The sequence below is a fragment of the Pituophis catenifer genome, unplaced genomic scaffold, assembly GCF_029215685.1.
Source record: "Pituophis catenifer annectens isolate HBS135680 unplaced genomic scaffold, rPitCat1.0.hap2 SCAF_3, whole genome shotgun sequence".
In the NCBI taxonomy this organism is placed as follows: domain Eukaryota; kingdom Metazoa; phylum Chordata; class Lepidosauria; order Squamata; family Colubridae; genus Pituophis; species Pituophis catenifer.
In genome coordinates, this window is record NW_027256883.1 from 129,521,021 (window position 1) to 129,541,596 (window position 20,576).

Genomic DNA, 20,576 nt, shown 5'->3' on the forward strand with positions numbered 1-20,576 from the left:
TTGGGAAGCACTGGGTTAGAGAATTACCTCTTAGTATGTATAGTTCTTTGTTTATTACAATGATAATAAACAAATTAATAAGTTTTAAACATTTCCCCATTGTATATTTTGTGTTGGGCTATTCACATGGCACAAATACCGTGTTTTCCCCAATATATAATATAATAATATATAATAATATAATAAGCCCTCCCCCGAAAATAAGCCCTCCCTGAAAATATTTAACCGCGCAACCGGTCCCCGCCGTTTCCTCTGGTTAGGGTTAAGGAGATAGAGCTGGAAATCAGGTAAGACGGCAAGAGGACCCCCGTCTTGCTCCATGCGCCCCAAAATAATAAGACCTCCCCAAAAATAAGGCCAAGCACTTATTTCAGGGTTCAAAAAAAATATAAGACAGGGTCTTATTTTCGGGGAAACATGGTAATAGTACATGGCAATATGCCATATAAATATATGTTCCTCTTGCTTATTCCATTGTCTACTAAAATTGAGAATGCTAACTATTAAAATTGAATTTCATCTAATTTAAGTAATTATTCTGAGATGTGTACAGGTAATCCTCAAGTTACGACTAAAATTGGACCAGAATTTTCATTGTAAATCGGTATAGTTGTGTCATGTGACTATATTGGCATACGGCGGCAATCCTGGCTCTCCCCAATATGGCTATTAAATGAGTGCCCACTCCCAATCCAACCCATTCTGGGCTTGGTCCCTTTCATCCCCAAACCTTGGTAAGATAAAGGACTTATTCTAATTCTCCCACCACCTCTCTCCCCTCCCATTTCTGTCGTTTTGGCCACCCTTGGCCAAAGTGACAAGCAATCTCAAAACTGTGTGACTACTTGCCATGCCCCAGGAAGCCTCAATAATCACCAGCAAGCATTAATTTTCCCAGTTGCTTTTTATCCCCAGGCCCATGGGATTCCCTAGCCCACTTCCTCTAGCAAGCCGCAAGCATTCATTTGCTCCAAGAGAGCAGCAAGCATTCATCCACCCAGCTGCCTTCTGTCCCAGTTTGCCACACCAAACTTTCACCTTTTGTGCACCGTGCCTCGGCACTTCAGAAATTGGGGGGTGGGGGAGGAAAGCTTCCAAAGACAGCACAGTTTTAGCCAGTTTGGAAAACTGTGTTGCCTTCAGAAAGGTTTCTAAAGATGGTGCAGCTTCCGCCATTATGGAAATGGGGAAGGGATGGGAAGATTTCTGAAGACGACACACCTTTCTGAAGTGGCTACAGTTGAGCTATTTTTGGAAATCTTTCTGAAGACAACACAGCTTTAGCAACACGTAGGAAACATTTGCCAGAGAAGCTGGGTCCAAAAAGGAGGCAGCAAAGGCACATTGGATGCAAAAGGCAAAGGCTTGGTGCATGGAAGTAGAAGAGAAAGCAAATATAATAATATAATATTATATCATATGATACGATACAATACATTACAATACTAATACTAGTCTCTAGAACAGAAGCCCCCAACCTTTTGGGCAACAGGACCAGTTCTGTCCTGTGAAGAGAGGTCTTTCTGTGGACTGCAGGGGGCATGGTTTCATGTTCTGCCTGCATCCTGTGGATGGGGCTTCGCTTGTTTACATGGACCGGTTTCTGGCACGCCGCGGACCAATGTCGGTCCATAGACTGAGGATTGGGCATCCCTACTCTAGATGGAATTGCACATAGTTCTCAAATTACAATAATTCATTTAGCAATCATTCAAAGTTACAACGGCACTGAAAAACATGACTTACACAAGTCCTCATACAATTGTCGCAACATTCCCACGGTGTTGTGATCAAAATTTAGGTGCTTGGCAACCAGCACTTATTTACATAGTTACATAGTGGTAGTATCCCGGGGGGTGGGTGGGGGGGGCGGTCATGTTATCACCATTTACAACAGAACAGCCAGTTTCTGACAAGAAAAGTCATTGGGGGAATCCAAATTTGATTAACAACTGTATGAATCAAGGAGAGAACCAACCCAGAACAAATAAGAAATTTCCTGACAGTTAGAACAATTAATCAGTGGAGTGGCTTGCCTCCAGAAGTTGTGGGTGCTCCAACACTGGACTTTTTAAGAAGAGATTGGACGACCATTTATCTGAAATGGTATAGGGTTTCCTGTCTGAGGAGCGGGTTGGACTGGAGGACCTCCAAGTTTCCTTCCAACTCTTGTTATTCTGATATCCTTAATAACTGTGACAAAACGGTTGTAAAATCAGGCAAAAAAGGTTGCACCACTCATTCAACCCCCTTCCTTAATATTGGAAATTCTGGTCTCAACTGGAGTCGCAAGTTGAGGAATATTGTACTTGATTTTGAAGATGAAGAAAGTTCTCTAAATAATCCTGTTGAGTTGGAAACTATATAATTTGTGCATAGCCAAATGAAGTTTTAGTTACCCAAATTACTATATTTAGAAAGTTTGGCAAGATATCTAGATACTTTACTACCATGAATTCTAAATTGAAAGCAAATGTGGTTTCTTGTTTCTCAAGTATTTTTTCCTTTAATTGAAACTGAAAACATAAGAGGTTGATTGTGATCCAAATGTAGATGTGGCAGACTTTAATTCAACAGTTGTACAAATGGATTCATATTCTAAAGAGATTCATGCTGAAAAACCTATCATTCCATAGTTAATTGCTCCCAGAATAAAATGATTTTTCCATAAAACTGCAAATTGTCAACAATAGTACTAAGTGCTTTTCTCTAAATACTCCTGAGAAAGAAATTTTTAAAAATGGTATTCTGTCTTCAGTTACTATGTACCACTAAGGTGTGCAAAATATTTCAATTTAAACAATTTTGAATGCAAATCAATTTAAACCCATTTAAAACATGTTCAGAAATGTTTTGAGTTGGAAACAAAATTGTTATGAATGCAAAATTATTTCCAAAATGCTTAAAACTAACCTGTTTTGCAAAGTTTCATACTCAAAATGGCTTAAAATGAATTTTTTTGCATATCTCTTCGATCTGCTTATGGACTAATATTTTACTTACCTGTGCAACTTGATTAAAATGTAATATAATAATAAAAGTGTGTTGAAATAGAAGACCAGCATAAGTAATCTACATTTGCAAAAGTTACAGCCTAAACCAGTGATAGCTAACCTTTTCTGGACCGAGTGCCCAAAGCGTGCACGCATACACGCGCAAATGTACACACAAGTTCCTGAACCCCCAAAATGCAGTGCACGTGCGGCCCCTGCACAGGCACCTTGCCCCCATGCATGCACACATGGATGGCTCCCACACATGCGCCCCACCCCACACACATGCACACACGCCCCCCCGCATGCACCCTGTGCATGCGCTGCAGAGACCTGAAGACCAGCTGACCAACATGCATGCTCGGCAGAGCTGAACTGGCGCGATGGCTCGTGTACCCACAGAGAGGGCACACACGTGCCATAGGTTCGCCATCACAGGCCTAAATCTTTTGCCATCACATCTCCCTTTAGTGTAATCTTAATGTACACGCCTTGCTTAAAAATCCAGCTACCAAAATGAACACAAATGAACAATGTTTTTTAATGCATTTCTGTTCTGGTTAGTAGCTAATAAAAATTCTATTCCTGCTTTGCTCTGCTCTGCTCTACACCTCTCCCCTCCCCTTCCCTGCCCTCTGCCACTCTATTCTCTTGTTCTGTTCTGTTCTGTTCTGTTCTGTTCTGTTCTGTTCTATGTCACGCCATGCCACGCTACTCTCTCTACTCTGATCTGTTCTGTTCTGTTCTGTTCTATTCTATTCTCAATGAAAACAAAATAAATAAACTTTGGGAAAGGTGAATTTATTTTAACAATAAAGCTAAAAGGTTCTTCACACTTCCACTGGACTGCCTGCATCTCCCCAAGGGAAGTATAGCTCACAGTCTGGGAAACCCTGAGTTATATTATTCTACTATCCTCAAAACAGTGGTGCCAAAAGCAACACTAGGGAAAAGATTATGAGAAATGAATGATATTTTATAAGTACTCTATAAAATGTGGGTGAGTTATCCGAGGCAGCTCTCCATTAAAAGCTCCTGTGAAAGAAGTCCATGAATTCCACATTGCCCTAAGAATTTTTTGACATGTGTTTGATATTATACAAGACTCTCCCAGGCATTAGCAAAGTCAATATATAGCAAAGTGTGCTCACCCATATATATCTTAAAGGCATAGATGGAAAATGTTCATCAACATTTTCCCATGGCCTTTTACAGTACGTAGAATGTGTTCAACATCTGTTAACCATTTATATCAGGCATCCTTCCATGGTTGCCCTTTGTGAGAAAAGTTTCTTATTGTCATCAGCGTTTCTTAATTTTGAAAAATTCATTAAATCCCCTCTACTAACTTTCCCGCTTTTTTTTTGCTACTGATAAAAGTATGAATATTGTAGTATTCAAGTGCCAGGTAGTTTTCTTATATCTAAAAACTAGAGCAGGGTTAAATTTAAATTTAGTCCAAGGAAGAATGATTTATTCTATGTTCTTGGTATATCACTTGAGGAAATGAAATAGATTTCCTGCTGTGAAATGTGAAACATATACCATTATTCCTTTGTGGGGATATTTATGAGCAATTTGGTAACTTGAGGCCACTGGAATCTTTGGAATTTCTGCTGTATTCTTTTAGTGTCAGTCTTTTGCTGCTGCTATTCTTTACCATCTTCTGGAAAATGTCTTGTTTTGGCTGGAAAAAAAGCCATGTCGTTACCTCTCTGGGAAAAGACATTTAAAAACGCTGCTGAATTTGAAATTATAAACTAATTTGTCAGTCTGTGCATAGAAAATTCTGCTTTTTCTTTTGGCTTCATTTTAGCATTGTGACCTTACACAGAAATAAAATACGATGGATTGGTTTTGATCAAGGATTGGTAGTCCTCGTATGTTACAACAGCAATTGGAACTGGAATTTTAGTTGCTAAGTGAAGCTCTTGTAAAACATGACATCATGTGACCACATTGCTTAACAATGGCAGTCCCTGTTGTTGTAAATTAAAAAAGGACCACGTGGGTCATTAAGTGAGGACATCATGTGATTGCAACATGGGACAAGACGAGAATCCCGAAGTGTTTGCTTAGGCTACTGAAACAATGTCCAGTGTGTGGTTGCAAATGGCAGTCATGTGCCTGGGATGCTGCAATTTTTGTAATTGTGAGCCATTTGCCAAGTGCCCAAACCATGTTCATGTGATCTTGGAGATGTGTGATAGCCACAACTTTGTACCTTTGAACTGTCATTGAATGAGAGGTCACTAAGTGTGGACTACCTGCAATTACCCAACAGTGGAATAATTTTTACTTTTTTATATAATCTGTTTATTTTAAGCAACGTAGTTTACACTATGTAAATAATGTATGTAAATATAACTATTCTAACTAGTTGTCTTATTTTTCTGACTAAGATGGATTATTAAGTTCACCTTGCCCTTTTTTTAAAACCCATCTCTCTCTTTCTCTCTCTAACAGAAATCTGGTGAAGAAATACTGTCCTAAACGTTCATCCAAAGACGAAGAGCCCAGGTAGTATTAATATGAAATATATATGGATCTTGGTCTAATCCCATTATCAAAGTTGTTGGGATTTAAATGTTTAAGCCAAGTACATTTTTCATAGGACATAATTATATATTAAAAAAGTATTATTTTATAATAAAGATATCTGGATTAATGTGACTTCAAAATTTTGGTATGTTCAAGACCTGATGACTTGAAAAAAGCAGCATAAGTTTATGAGGTCTATTTTTAAGAAGCATTGTTTTTGTTCTTCCCTTCCATACATTTTTCTCCATTCTTTTACCCCACTCAGTTCTAAACCTCTAAACCTCCAACATTAATGCCAGAATAATGTAATATATTTGACCTAACCCAAGCGTCCAAAACTTCACTATGTAGCAAACACGTTCATTCAAAGGAAATATATGAATGATATGTCCCATTTTTCAGATGAAGCGACTCATTTCTACATCAAGCTTAGTTTTCCTCATAATTTTCAATTTGTTCCTAAAATCAGTCTTTTAATTTCACAGCTTAGTAAATGCTCCTGTTCCTCAGGACCTTTGGGCGGTATTCTTTATTTTCTCCCTGCACAAATTCCTGCTGATCTTACAGGTTTCTTTAAGGAGAAGTGGTTTTGGACTTTCTGTTTTGCTTCTTTCTTTGAGGTTCATTTTTTAAAGGTCTTCACACCATGCTAGATTTTGATACGTTCATTTACTTTTTGTTTTGTTGAAGAAAAGCAGTAATACACCCACATTAATAATGAAATATCTTTTTTGTTTATTTCCTGTATTCTGCCAGGTTTACCTCATGTATAGCCTTTTATAATATTCTTAATGAGTTAAATGACTACGCAGGACAGCGTGAAGTAGTAGCAGAAGAATTGGGACATAGGGTATATGGAGAACTGATGAGATATTCCCACGAACTCAAAACAGAAAGGAAACTGGTAAAGGATGGGGGTGGGAGATCCAAGTTACTGTTTTGCTGAACTATCTGTGAATGTCAGGGCAATTTAATTATTTGTTTTATCCAAAAACAGCAAAAAAAATTAGACGTCTCTTCTGCTTGGCCAGCTTGTATATAGATCTTCATGTAGTCCTGCATTATTCTATTGTAAAAATGCAGCAAAAATATACCTGCCTATAAGATTCTAAAATATAGTCCATTTAAATATGTTTTGTTTTCTGATTGGTATTTTATTAAAATACTTGTATTCTCCCTCTCCCTCCCTCCATCTCAGTGGAGCGGATTCCTTAAAACAAGCTTCTAGTCACAGCTAAGTCCTCAGCAAGTTTTTTCTAGATCTATGTGTTATTTAGTACTTAATATATTTGATGACTTTTAGAAATATTACATTTTTGAAAATATGAGGATGCTGTTATATTCCTAAGGGAGCTTTTCCCTGCAGCTATAGAGAATGTAGTAGTAGCGCTCAAGGAATCCATGTAGTTATATAATCCACATAATTACATGAATTGTAGTTCCTTCCATTGCATCTCATATTATTATTGAACATAATTTAAGTTAAAAATGTAAAACTGCTATCTTAAATGTTAAAGATGGCATTTTTACATCTTTGAAAGAAAGAAAACAATTGATGAACGCATATTAGTAAAATAAAATGATGGTGCTTCTGTTATGATTTACATTCTTGTTTGGCATTCTGTTTTGCCTTTTGATTGATATATATCATTTTGTGAGATTAAGCTGAACAGTTTTAAAAGCAAGATGGGGTTTATAAAACATCTTGTTTACTATGTTCCAGCACCTTCAAGAGGGCCGAAAAGCACAACAGTATCTTGACATGTGTTGGAAGCAGATGGATAATGTGAGTTTTCTTTTATTCCTTTTTTGGTTTCCTTAAGGTTGCATAGTTTTATGGATGACTGATGCCAGAGTGAAGACATAATGAATGAACTTAGTTATCACTGAGCCATCACAGTGCTTTCATTGTTCAATAGCCAAAATGGATTATTATGTTTGTTAGATCATTACAGTGCTAATTCCTCAGTCACTAATATCTGCAGAAATATGACTTTGATAGATTTGCGGGCTGTATTTCATCTGTCTCAAAATGTATTGAAATGCTGCCTAGCCTTGGGGTTCTTAAGCATGAATTTATTTTGGTAGACCAGAGGCTTACTTTTATTTAAATCTTGAGAATCATATCTTCCCTGTTAATTGATATACTTTTGAGTTACGTTAAGATTATTTTTTATGAATTAGTCTCAAAAGTATTGGATATTACAGTAGAAAAATTAAAGGGTAGTTGATGGGGTTACATAATGTTAAATAAATAACTATTTCAGGCAAAAAAAAATACTAGCTTAAGTGTAACTAAGACTGTAGTCCTGTATGTTCACTCTCCCTAAATAAGAGTAATTAAATTTAGTGGGATATTTAATGCTATGCATTGGGTTGCAAGAAATGCAAAATTTCCAATTTTTGTTGAAGTCTTTAAAAAATCAATATATAATTTGCCAATTTCTGTGGCCTCTAATCTTCATAGTCCCAAGTTATATGATCCAATTTTCATTCCATTCTATCAAATCATTTTCACTGTACTTGTCCCATGTCTTTCTAAAAGAATGTATTATGAAGGAGACAAGTAATGATAATGGTAAGCCTAATATTTATACAGAGCTGTTCTCTACTATACAAACTGCTCCATAAAAATTCTATTAATAATCTCTACCATTGATGTTATACTGTATTTGCAGGACATTTCTATGCTATATATGAGCTTTCAAGAACGAAAATACTACTAAACTGTTCAGACTAGTTCATGTATTCTTAATTAGTGGTATGTGTGTGTGTATAGATACATTACACTTGTTAACCTCATGTTATTAGTTCTTGTAATAATGTTCTGTGATATATTGAGGATGGGATAATTTTTTCAGACAGATGGAGAAAGCAAATACTTTCATATATGGGACCAGCCACAATGCTGTTCACCCAGAAGAGGCAGATTATTCAGGGTTAAATCATTGTTCCTGGGTTAAATTATTGTTCCTAACCTATATTTGCATCTTAGGGGAATCAATAGCTAGCAAATGAATAGAGCTTCCTAAAATAATGGGGAAATGCAATAAGTAATAGTTAGCCTTGCTGATATTAAAGTTGTTTTATTCCTAGCATTGGACAAATGCATGATTGAGAGGGTAGAGGATGTGGGAAGTTTTAAAATCTAAGAATTAAACAATTACAAAATGAAATACCCAAAGGTTAAAAGAGAACAATTTGTGCAGAATATGTTCCATTGTCATCAAAAAAGCATGGATCTGAATTATAATTGTGAGAGTAGTGCAAGCACTGTGATAAGTTGTATTGATTTGTAACTATGTCATTGCATTGTAGAGCAAAAAGAAATTTGAAAGAGAGTGCAAAGAAGCAGAAAAGGCACAGCAATGTTATGAGAGACTGGACAATGATACCAACGCCACGAAAGCAGATGTTGAAAAAGTAAGATATTGTTATTGGAAAATAATAGTTCTCATGGCTATATTTGGAAATGTTACCAGTATTTATTGAAAGAATACAGTCTTTGGACCGTCTAATATGAATATCAAAGTGTGTTGCATTAGCCGAGTTTCAGCCATCACATATTTTGATTTTTTATTTTCAAATTATGGTTTGAAAATCATGGTTCTGATTGCAAAATTTCATGAAATATCCCATTTTGTTGGTAAAACTGCTGTGAATGCTTGAAACAGCCTGTTTCATATTTGAAAGAGAAGTCTCTACACATATGACTGGATCTTCTGTGAAATGTCACTCATAAAACATTTTAAAATGCAACTTTTATAGTCCTATGCTGGAGCCACTCTTGAGCTTTCTTATTTTCTCATGGATGAAGCTGCAGATTGTGCTTATAAATCCAACGCAGTAAAATATGACTTGGGCAAATATTTCAAATGAAGATTGAAAGCCACAATTAGTCTTTTGAATATTTATCTAAACCAGTTTGCTGCTTCAGATTTTCACAGCCGGCCATTGCTTAATCGTGTCCCTGAAACTTCCTTACTTAACTATTTTTTTAATCTTATTTTAAATACAAAAACATTATGGATAACACTCAAGTTAAAGGCTTCAAAATATTAAATGAAAAATAATGTTAAGAAACTATATTCAGTGTCTTATTTATTCATATAGTCTTGTGTAGAATATTTTATTGTAATTGAATAAAAGCTATAACTAAAGATGCAGCATTTTTAAAAACAGCATTTTTAATAAAAAGTCTTAAGCATTTGCTATTTTTATCTAAGTTTGTTACCTCTTGTGACGTGTCTGTAATGTTTGTTTTATTCATTGATGTTTATACGTTTTATATATTGATATTTCTCATTAGATTTACGGTTAGTGATTTTTAATAGCATAATTTATTAATTATTGTTAATTTTTTCTCAAAGAAAACTGTTTTGCCTTATAAAATAGTTTACAACAGAAGTCAACTTCTATTGTAGGAATACGCTTTTCTACTTGTGTTGGTTAGATTTCTCTCCTTTTTTGTATTTATCCACAGATAGATACAAAATTAATATTTTTGTGACCATTTTCTCTTAAAACTAGTAGATTTGTGCAAGGATGTTTCCTTAGTAAATCAGCATAAGCTCCTGCAGATGGACAGAGAGGACCAGTTAATAAACTATTCATTATTAACACTTAACTTTTCTCTTTTCATAGTTGCATTACAATATTGCATGTAAACACATAAGGAACAAAACTTGTGCTAAGACATCGCAATATATTTATATTTATCATTTTGATGACGTTTTGGCTTGCTGCAAATGCTGCAAGGTAGACTTTCCTGTTTAGCTTCCTTTGTAAATGCATTTGTTGAAAGTAACACCAAAACAGTGGCATAATAAAAACAGGATACCCCCAGGGATACGAATGATCCCAGAGCTCTGTACTTTCCGTCGTGCCTTGAAGACCTTTCTATCTCACCAAGCCGGACTGGCATAAATTTTCAGTTTATCTAAATTCTACGCTGAGGATCTTAATTGATGAGCCAAATCGGTTTAATTATTTTAAATTATTTTTATTTCACATTATATGTATGTTATTCTGACTGTTCACCGCCCTGAGTCCTTCGGGAGAAGGGCGGTATAAAAATTAATTAATTAATTAAATAAATAAATAAATAAATAAATAAATAAATAAATAAATAAAGAGAGAGAGAGAGAGAGAGAAAGAAAGAAAGAAAAGAAAGAAAGAAAGAAAGAAAGAAAGAAAAAGAAAGAAAGAAATAATTTGAAACAACTCAGTTAAAATCAAAAGCTTTTTTTAATAGGGGTTGACTTCATAGTTGAGAAACAGTTTCTATAATTTACAAATGTTAATGAGAGGATATGTTGGACGCAAGGACTTTACTGGGCATTAAAGATAATGAGCATGCTCTAAGTATGAATTTCTTTTAAAAATAATTTAGAACGGTTACTGATCTGTCCCCATTTTTTAGGCAAAGCAGCAACTAAACCTGCGTACACATATGGCTGATGAAAATAAAAATGAATATGCTGCACAGCTCCAAAATTTCAATGGTGAACAGCACAAGCATTTCTATATTGTCATTCCTCAAATATACAAGGTAAGTGTCAGGGTTCCAAGTAAACCCTCCCCCCCAAACAAAACAAAAAAGCAGACTGCCAAGAAGTTTTTCATCTAAATGAATTTGGTTATTGAAGAGTGTGAAGGTAAATTTCTACAATTTACCATTTATTCTTCTAGATTCTGTTTGTTTAAATGTATATAATTAATTATATACATTAATTAAATGTATATAATTTATTTTGTAAATTAAAATTATAAATTATATACATATAATTAAAATATACATTATAATTTATTTTATAAATTGTATAATTACTATTTAGTTTTAAATATAGGATATACTTCTAAAAGTGAAGAATGCCCATCTACCTTTGTGTTAATTGTGAGATTTGATAATGTTTTAGAAACCAACAAAAGACTGACTAGTTAATTATGGCATAAACTTTTACAGTAGCAGAGTTTATTTTGTAAAAAAACTGTTAGTCCTTAAGTTATTCTGTCTTGTTTTTATTACCACAGTCTTAGGTTAAATATGGAATATAAATCACAACTTTAATTATCGATGACTGTAGTTGATACTTGCCAATTCTAATTGATTTTAGAGGGCATTAGCTGTGGATACCATTTGTAGAAATGAGGAAAGTTGAGTAAAATAGTGATCCACCAATAAAAAAATTATTATTTATTTTATTTAGTTCACTAACGTTTAGTTAAAACGCCACAAATTGAACAAATGATAATTATAGGGAGAACAATGTTCCACTTTATTTGGAATGTTACTATAAAGATGTTCAGTCTCTCCTTTATTACTTAGCACCTTCAAGAAATGGATGAACGACGAACCATCAAACTTAGTGAATGTTATAAAGGATTTGCAGATTCTGAGCGGAAAGTTATTCCAATAGTCTCAAAATGTTTAGAAGGAATGATTGCTGCAGCCAAATCAGTTGATGACCGCAGGGTAAGTTTAATTTGTTCTGCATAATTCAGTGCTAATATTAAGCACATTGATATGGAAATAAATCTAGTCTTGTAGTTACAATCACATTCTATCATAACTAGACTAGCGCCTACGCTGGTCAAGCTTACGCAGCTTAGATCCCGTAAAGCAAAATACAGTCAATCCCATATGTTTTTTTCTATGAAATTAATAACTTTCTTCTCTCTTTTCCCAACATTTTTGTTGATCTAAGAAGTAGCAGAAAGTGGAACTCCTCATATTGCAGCCAGTCCTCAGTTAGGGACTATTCACAAATATGATGATAGTAAACAGTAGTAAAAATAATTTTCCACACTTAACACCTAAATAGCATTGGACAACAATGTACGCCAGAGAGAGAATTAGTATTGCTGCATGAGAGAACTTTATCTAAATGAAATGGCAGGAAGCAACAACCTCTCTCTCTCTCAGGGAGGGAGAGAGGGAGAGGGAAAGAGAGAAATGGCAGCCAGTCTTACTGGTAGGGTTTTAGGTTTGCACACCTGTTATAGATAATAATAGAAATATAGCATGTTTCATTTTTATGTCTCTAAGCACTGTGGCTATTTAATATTCCCTGTTTGAAAAGAAAACCAGTCTTAATATTTTCACATATCCCAAAAAGGAGAATATTAAATCTAGGTGCCAATCAATGCATAATTTTTAATCTTGTAGAACTTGATTTTAAGTGTACATTTATAATTTCCTTAAGAATGTTGTTAGCAATTGAGCCTGAATGATTCATATGTGTATTACACTATGTAAAAATTAGAGTAGTCTGATTTCAAGAGATGCAAACACTTATTGCAGCAAATCGATTAAGACAGGAGTTGCAGTATTTGGCATCCCTCATTCTGTATTCTGTGTTTGTTAGAGATGGCTTCAAATGTGATAAGATGCTAAGAAACTGCTTCCTGCCTCTTCTTAAATCCATTTTATTCCAAATGGAATTTCTTGTGTTCAGTACTTGATGAAAATGAAACTGTCTATATCTTGGGAATCAATGCATTTCTTGGATAGATTCTATGTAACGGTTCCAATATAATGATAAAAGAAAAGGAAATACAGGTTATCTGCAATTTGTTTTCTCTACAATAAATGCTTACCGTTCAAAACAGAGACACTGAAAAATAATGATGTAAACTAATTTACATTAAGTTTTGGTAGTATAATGGGCAGAAGAAATAACCTTGAGATGCAGGAGGAAGAGCTGCAACCTAGACAGTGGTCAGTTAAACAAAATCTGAATCCAAACCAGAAATGTGTTTTGAGGAATCATTTCAGAATTGATCCTTCCTAGTTATCTGGAACATAAAGTTGCCGGGGGGGGGGGGGGGTGGGGGGGGAGGGCGTTTTCAGACTTGCAAGATTCTGTTGCTGTAACCTTAACAATAAAAATATTCATGATTTTTGTTTCCTGATCTCGAGTACCTTGAAGGGCTGATTGGCAGTCTTTAAATGCAATATTAGTTAAATGCGATATGTAAGCCAATTAACTGTGTATATTTCTCCCATAAAGGATTCTCAAATTGTAATAGACTCCTTTAAGTCTGGCTTTGAACCTCCTGGAGATTTTCCATTTGAAGATTATAGTCAGCACATTTATAGGACTGTTTCTGATGGAACGATCAGTACCCCAAAACAGGAAGGAATGAAAATCGATGCAAAAACCACTGTGGGCAAGGCTAAGGGAAAACTCTGGCTCTTTGGAAAGAAACCAAAGGTAAAAAAAAAAATCAAAACATATCCCATGATTGCACATTCAAGGTTGTAATTCAGTGATTAAATGTTGCCTTTTTCAACAGAATAATCAGATTGATTCTTGTTGACCGATTGTAGGGGCAAAATTGTTCATTTTAGAAACTGGGTTCTAGTGTGTTCCAGAGTATAACTGCTATTATGAACTCTCATCCCTACATAATTCAACTATGGAATTCCAGCAGCTGAGTCCCAGCAAGCCAAAAGCATATACTGTGACTGATTAGGATTATAGATACTGAAATTGCCCTGTAATTTTAAAATTATTGTGTATACCAGACAGAGGCTTGGCCAGAAATTCCTGTAGCTGATCTGTACAGTTGTAGCAGCCTCTGTAGTTGTTGCTAAACTGTTAGAGCATGCAATATTTTGCTATCCCTATGGAATTGTATTTGTTGAAATTGAAGTGTTCTGGTGGAGTGAAGAGAGATTAATAAGAACAATCGGTTTAAGGTTTTTAATTTACATGATAAATGTACTACAATTAGAAGTATAGTTTATTTAAGCTTTGTTAGTCCTGGGGAAGCTTTGTTGAGGATGCCTTCATATTTATAAGATAAAACTTGGAAAGAAGTGAATACTGTTGAAAAGCGGGTGACCTGAAGGTTCAAATAGAAGTTAGTGTTAACTGCTTTTGAAGTATGAAAAACTAGCAATATTAAGTCTAAGTTGACCCTATAATTGTGGATATTGTTGGCATTGGGACAAGCAATGAGCATAAAAATGTTTTATTTTTCTTTTCATTGAACTATGGTGGATTGTATGGGAAATTTGTGCAGAAAATTTTAATACTTTAGATCAGGCGTGTCCAACTCGTGAGCTGCATTCGGCCCTGGGCAGCTAGTAATGCAGCCTACAACACTGTGTAATTTTAACATTATTATGTGCATTGATATACATTAACTATATTATATATTTATATGGCGCCCAAGACAATTCTTCACTCAATGAAGCCGAGGCAAGCTAAAAGGTTGGATACGCCTGTTTTTGATGAAAGAATGCAATTGTAATTTCTAACTATATAGTGTATCTCTATTAATATTTGAAGCCACTGGTTTCATGTATCATTAAAATGGGCATCCAAATTTGAGATAAAATAAGGTTTTAATTTCATTTTTTCATAGCAAGAAACAAATGTAATATACCACATATATAAATAAAATGCCAGTGCCTATTGTATGTATTTCCTTTTATGACTGAAATTTATTAGTGTATTTTTGAAATAGTCCAAAAGGGGTAGCTTTCACTGTGATTTTGAAATTCTTGTAACCTCAATTCGGTGTCTTTAGCATTTTGCTAGTTAAAAACAAGAGCTTTGTGATGCCTGAAATAATATCAGTTATTTTTATTATAATACAAGTGTTATGATGATACATTCTTTCTGATGCTGATAATTATAATGATGAAAATAAACAATGATATGGGCTTGGATCCAGACCAAGTGTGCTGAAATGGAAGAATTTTTTCCATTCCCTAAAGTGAATGAATCGTGCAATGGAGGCTAATGTGAAAGAAGATTGTTTTCATCTGTTCCCTCTCTCCACTTCCAGTTCCACCTTTCATGTTATTTTTAAAGCCCTCCAATCTTTATTTATGAAAGGATAGTTACTATGGGTTTCAGAAGTCGAGGTATTTGGTTAAAATCTCCCCTTCTATCCAGTTGTGGGAGCATTCAGTTTGCAGAATTCTGTTCCTTTGTTACTCTGGATCCAACCCATCATTTGTTTCTGTATTGAAAGGAGAAGACAGAATTTTCATCACTTTGAATGTTTGCCTTATCTCTTCCTTTCTTTCTATATCAGCCACAGTCCCCACCCCTTACCCCTACTAATTTATACACGTCCAGTACTTCTAATGGTTCCCACTATCCCATATTCTCCATTGAACAAATGCATTATTGCATGAATGAAATAAAGACAGGGAAGCCCAGAATGCCTTCTTTCAAAAACCTCAAAAGAGGGGTAAGTTTTATGAGATTGTGTAGGTGCATGATGGCGCTATGATGTGCTTCTATGTGGCTTTTTGTAGTACCTTCCACCATCATAAGTTTGTAGTACCTTCCATCATCACACCAGTGGTGTGATCAACAACTATGTTGCTTAATTCCATGTTGTGAAATAGCTTGGCTTAGCTCCACAATGAATGTTAATGTTAGAAATAGCTGACTCTGATGGTATTACAAAGAAGATGCTGAGTGCATGTTCTCATTGTTTCCTGAGCGTACTTAATATTGGCATTAATATTAATATAAGCATTGGGAACTAGAAATTGTTGGTAAGAAAAAAGAAGTGAGATAATTGTTTTTTAAAAAAAAGGCTGATTACTATCTTGTTTGATGACTTCTCTGACAAAGGATGTCTAGTTTTTCTGAGGGATTTTAAAAAGTCATTCTGACAGCTACCCATACTTAATTCAGATGTTTATAATAAATAACTATGAGGTATTTATTTTATAATTCTTTCATTCCAACCTTCTTCCAAGAACCTGTGCATGGCATATCTGATGATGTATTTCCCCTTGACTCATCCTCTAGGACAGTGATGGCTAACCTTTTTGTCATTGCGTGCCGAAAGTGCGCGCATATGTGACAGCGCGTGTGTGCCAACACCCATAATGCAATGCACGTGCGACCCCCCCCCTGCATTCCTCCTGACCCCCCTGCACATGCGCGCGCTCCCCCTGTGCTCCCTCACCCCCACACACATGAGTGTGTGACCCCCCCTGCACCCCGTTTTGGGCCTCCCTGCAGCCTCTTGGAACAAAAAATGGGCCGTGGGGAGGCGCTGCACTCCCCCACGCTCCCCTCACCTCCTCGTGTGTGCACGCATGACCCCCTGCGCATGCACATGTGTCTCCCGCATACGCCCCATCCCCCCTGCGCATGTGCAGCAGAGACCCAAAAATCAGCTGGCTGGCGGGAGGCATGCACACATGCGCGGTAGACCTGAGCTGGGGCGACAGCTCACATGCCCGCAGAGAGGGCTTTGCATGCCACCTGTGGCACTCGTGCCATAGGTTTGCCATCCCGGCTCTAGGACAGTGATGGCTAACCTTTTTGCCATCACGTGCCAAAAGCAGAGGGAGCGCGCGTGTGCGGCCACACCCATAACTTAATGTGCACGTGACACCCCCCGCTCCCCCCCCTCTTTTGGCATGGGATGGCATGGTGGGCCTAGTAGGCCTGTTTTTTCGCCCTCTCCAGGCTCCAGAGGCTTTCTTGGAATCGGGGGATGGCGAAAACTGCCTTCCCCATGGCCCTCTGGAGGCCCTCCAGAGGTCGGAAATGGCCCATTTCTGAAAAACAGGCCTTCCAGGCCCACCGGAAGTCGGGAAATGGGCCCAAAAATCAGCTGGCTGGCGCACGCATGCGCGCTGGAGCTGAGCTAGGGCAATGCTCGTGTGTCCACCGATATGGCTACGCATGCCACCTGTGGCACGCATGCCATAGGTTCGCCATCACGGCTCTAGGAAGTCTAGGCAAGGCTGTTGTATCTGTTCCAAGATCTTTGCTTTTTTAATTGCTACTAATAAAAATGTTGTCCAAATATAGTTTCTCTACAGGCTAATTTTGCATTTTAGTAGAGACCAGTCCTTTATGATTGAACTCCCAATATTTTTTTGCTCTGCACCATACATGAACAGTGGATCCAATATTTCACTATGAGCTTCCCAAGATGTGTTCTCATCAGAAAGACTTGTTTCTATCAGGTGCCTTTCCTCAAATATTTGTTATTGTAAAGTGATTAGGCACAAGTTCAGAATTACAGGTAGTCCTCGACTTAACAACAGTTCATTTAGTGACCATTCGAAATTACAACATCACTGAAAAAAGTAATTTATAACTGTTTTTCACACTTACAACCGTTGCAGCATCCCCATGGTCACGTGATCACAGTTGGGATGCTTGACAACTGGTTCATATTTATGACGGTTGCAGTGTCTGGGTGATTACGTGAACATCTTTTGCGACCTTCTGAAAAGCAAAGTCAATGGGGAAGCCAGATTCACTTAATAACTGTACTAACTTAACAATTGCACTGGTTCACTTAACAACTGGCAACAAATGATGTAAAATGGGGCAAAGCTCACTTAACAATTGTCTCATTTAGCAACATAAATTTTGGGCTCATTTGTAGTCGTAAGTGGAGGGTTACGTGTATATTGACCTCCATGTTATTGCCATCTAGTGTTGATTTGAATTTAGCCTTGACAACCTATGAACTGACTCTGGTTCATAATCAGTGTATATATTTCTAAGTATGTTATGAATCTTGTATAATGAATATTAAACCCATTTTATGCCACCTTGGATATTAGCAAGCTTTTTAATTTTTCAGATTATTGATTGTAATGGGATATCTTAAAATGTTATTTTCTGGGAAACATATTTTCATTTCTAAAGGAATCTGTCTGCACTTTAATCGTTCACACACACATAAAACACAACTCTCTTCATTTTAGTGTATAATACATATTTAAATAATATTTAAATGCAGTGCTCTTCGCTCTAGTGGATAATTTACTGTTATTTCTGGAAGGACATGTTTGTTCAATCATTTTATGGATTACTATTAAGAGTGCAGTTCAGGAAGTGTTCTTACTAATTTATACTGACAGATTCTGCAAATGGAGTTTGTTCTAAGGAAGAAGTAATCGCCAACCAACATTTATTTTTCCATGACAAATGAACTAGCATTAGATCATTTACTCTGAAAAACATTCTTTCATATATGTAGGAATCTAATACTGAGTCTGGATAACCAGAAATGTAATGAATTCCCCCCTTCCCCCATACATACACATGTACAGAGAAATCACAATTGATTATAACACTATATACTTATTACAGTTGGGCATGTTGGTCTTGAGAGAAGCAGTTCAGAGTCCAAAGATATCATAAGCAGTTCTAGTTAATTATTAGATAGGTTCTCATTGTAGTGAGTTGGTTTGGTCTTTTTTTTTTTTCTCTTGGCTATGGATGTCTTATAATTTCCTTGTCTTAAATTGGAACACAATGATGTAGTCATTTTTCCATTCAGCATCTGGTTTTAATCTATAATTCATGCTCTTTTATCATAAAAATTTGCAAATTTTGAACCGAAAAACCTTGATCATTCATTTAGAACAAATTATATGATTAGGCTTCATTAAAAACATATTTTTGGATTATAATTTTGTTATTCTTCCACATTTAAGTTTTTCAGATAACTTACTGTATTTTTTGGAGTATAAGATGCACCTTTCCCCCCCTAAAAGAGGGTGAAATTTTGGGTGCGTTTTATACACTGAATGTAGCCCCGCCCAGCCTCTTAAAGGGAGGTTTCAGAGGCTGAAAAAAAAGCAAGGTGCCGAGCTCACAACCAACAAACCGGTTGCTAAAGTTCACCTCTGGGAACAGCTGATTGGGGGTATTCCGGGAGGCCATCCATCTGCCAATCAGCTTTTTTCTTATTTTCTTCCCCAAAAACTAAGGTGTATCTTATACTCCGGTGCGTCCTATAGTCCGAAAAATATGGTAGATTTTATAAGGAGAGAAAAAGCAAATTTGGCAAGCGTTCTCGTCTCTGGTTGGAATTAAGGAAGTTAGAGATGATAAAATATTTCTTAGGCTTCCTTTATACCTCTGAAACTTAGCTTGTTTCTGCACTCACATTACTTCTAATTCTTATGTAGCATTTTTGTATTCATAGCCATATCCAGCATTCTGAGAAAAAATTCTCTTAGCATAATAATTACTGCAGTAAGAGAAACTTATCTTTAACAAGTTTGTAAATCATTAAACATCACAGTCTACAGTGTCTCCTTTCTCTTAACTATTAATTATGATGGCTCTGTTGAGAAGATTTATGAATATAACTCCTATTTGAAAAAAATAACAGCTGCCAAATTTAATAAAATTTAATTTAACAATATTGTCAGAGTTTTCCAGATGCAACATTAGTTTTGAGCATTTATATTTATTTATTAATTTTATATGCTGCCTGACTCACTATTGAAAGCGAAAGGGACAATCTCTGTAAGGACATTGGCTTTCATTATGGGGGTTAGAATCTAGATTCTAATCTCCCATACTGATTGGGAAATGGTAATGATTTTGTGTTGTATAAAAAAAGGAAATACATAACAGTCCCATATCATAGCTCTGGAGGGGTTTGTTCATGCCAAATAGGCAATATCTAAGGGGCCGCCACAAAGAAGAGGGAATCAACCTATTCTCCAAAGCACCTGAAGGCAAGACAAAAAGCAATGGATGGAAACTCATCAAGGAGAAAAACAATCTAGAATTAAAGAGAAATTTCGTGACAATTCAAACAATTAATCAGTGGAACAACTTGCCTCCAGAAGTTGTGAATGCTCTAACAGTGGAAGTTTTTAAGAAGAGATTAGACAATCATTTGTCTGAAATCGTATAGACCAGGGGTATCAAATTGGATTTCTTCAAGGGCTGGATCAGCATTATAGTTCTCCACAGGGTGCATGGCCTGTAGTTCTCCCGAGGCCTCCGCATGGGCCACAGAAAGCCACACACAGGCCGTTTTAACCAGCAGAGGCACTGCAGGCCGGTCCTTTGGTATTTCCAGGCTGGCCTCGCAGGCCGGATTTAAGCACCCTGCTGGCCAGATGCAGCCCAGGGACCTTGAGTTTGACACCCCTGGTATAGACTATAGAGGTTCCTCCTAAGCAGGGGGTTGGACTAGAAGACCTTCAAGCTCCCTTCCAACTGTGTTATTCTGTAGTCTATTATTAATTTATAATCAACATTCTGACTTGAAATAGTATTTCCTGTATTG

General features: G+C 36.3%; 1 protein-coding gene across 2 annotated transcripts in view; it reads left to right on the forward strand.

Moving 5' to 3' along the window:
* FNBP1L (formin binding protein 1 like) overlaps nucleotides 1-20,576 on the forward strand; it is a 58,783-nt gene that overhangs the window by 21,312 nt on the left and 16,895 nt on the right. For both annotated transcript variants that reach the window (XM_070941173.1, XM_070941174.1), the window contains exons 3-9: nucleotides 5,460-5,513; nucleotides 6,291-6,438; nucleotides 7,258-7,320; nucleotides 8,853-8,957; nucleotides 10,957-11,085; nucleotides 11,863-12,009; nucleotides 13,547-13,750. In XM_070941173.1, coding sequence (XP_070797274.1) covers nucleotides 5,460-5,513; nucleotides 6,291-6,438; nucleotides 7,258-7,320; nucleotides 8,853-8,957; nucleotides 10,957-11,085; nucleotides 11,863-12,009; nucleotides 13,547-13,750 — 850 coding nt within the window. The remainder of the gene's footprint in view (nucleotides 1-5,459; nucleotides 5,514-6,290; nucleotides 6,439-7,257; nucleotides 7,321-8,852; nucleotides 8,958-10,956; nucleotides 11,086-11,862; nucleotides 12,010-13,546; nucleotides 13,751-20,576) is intronic.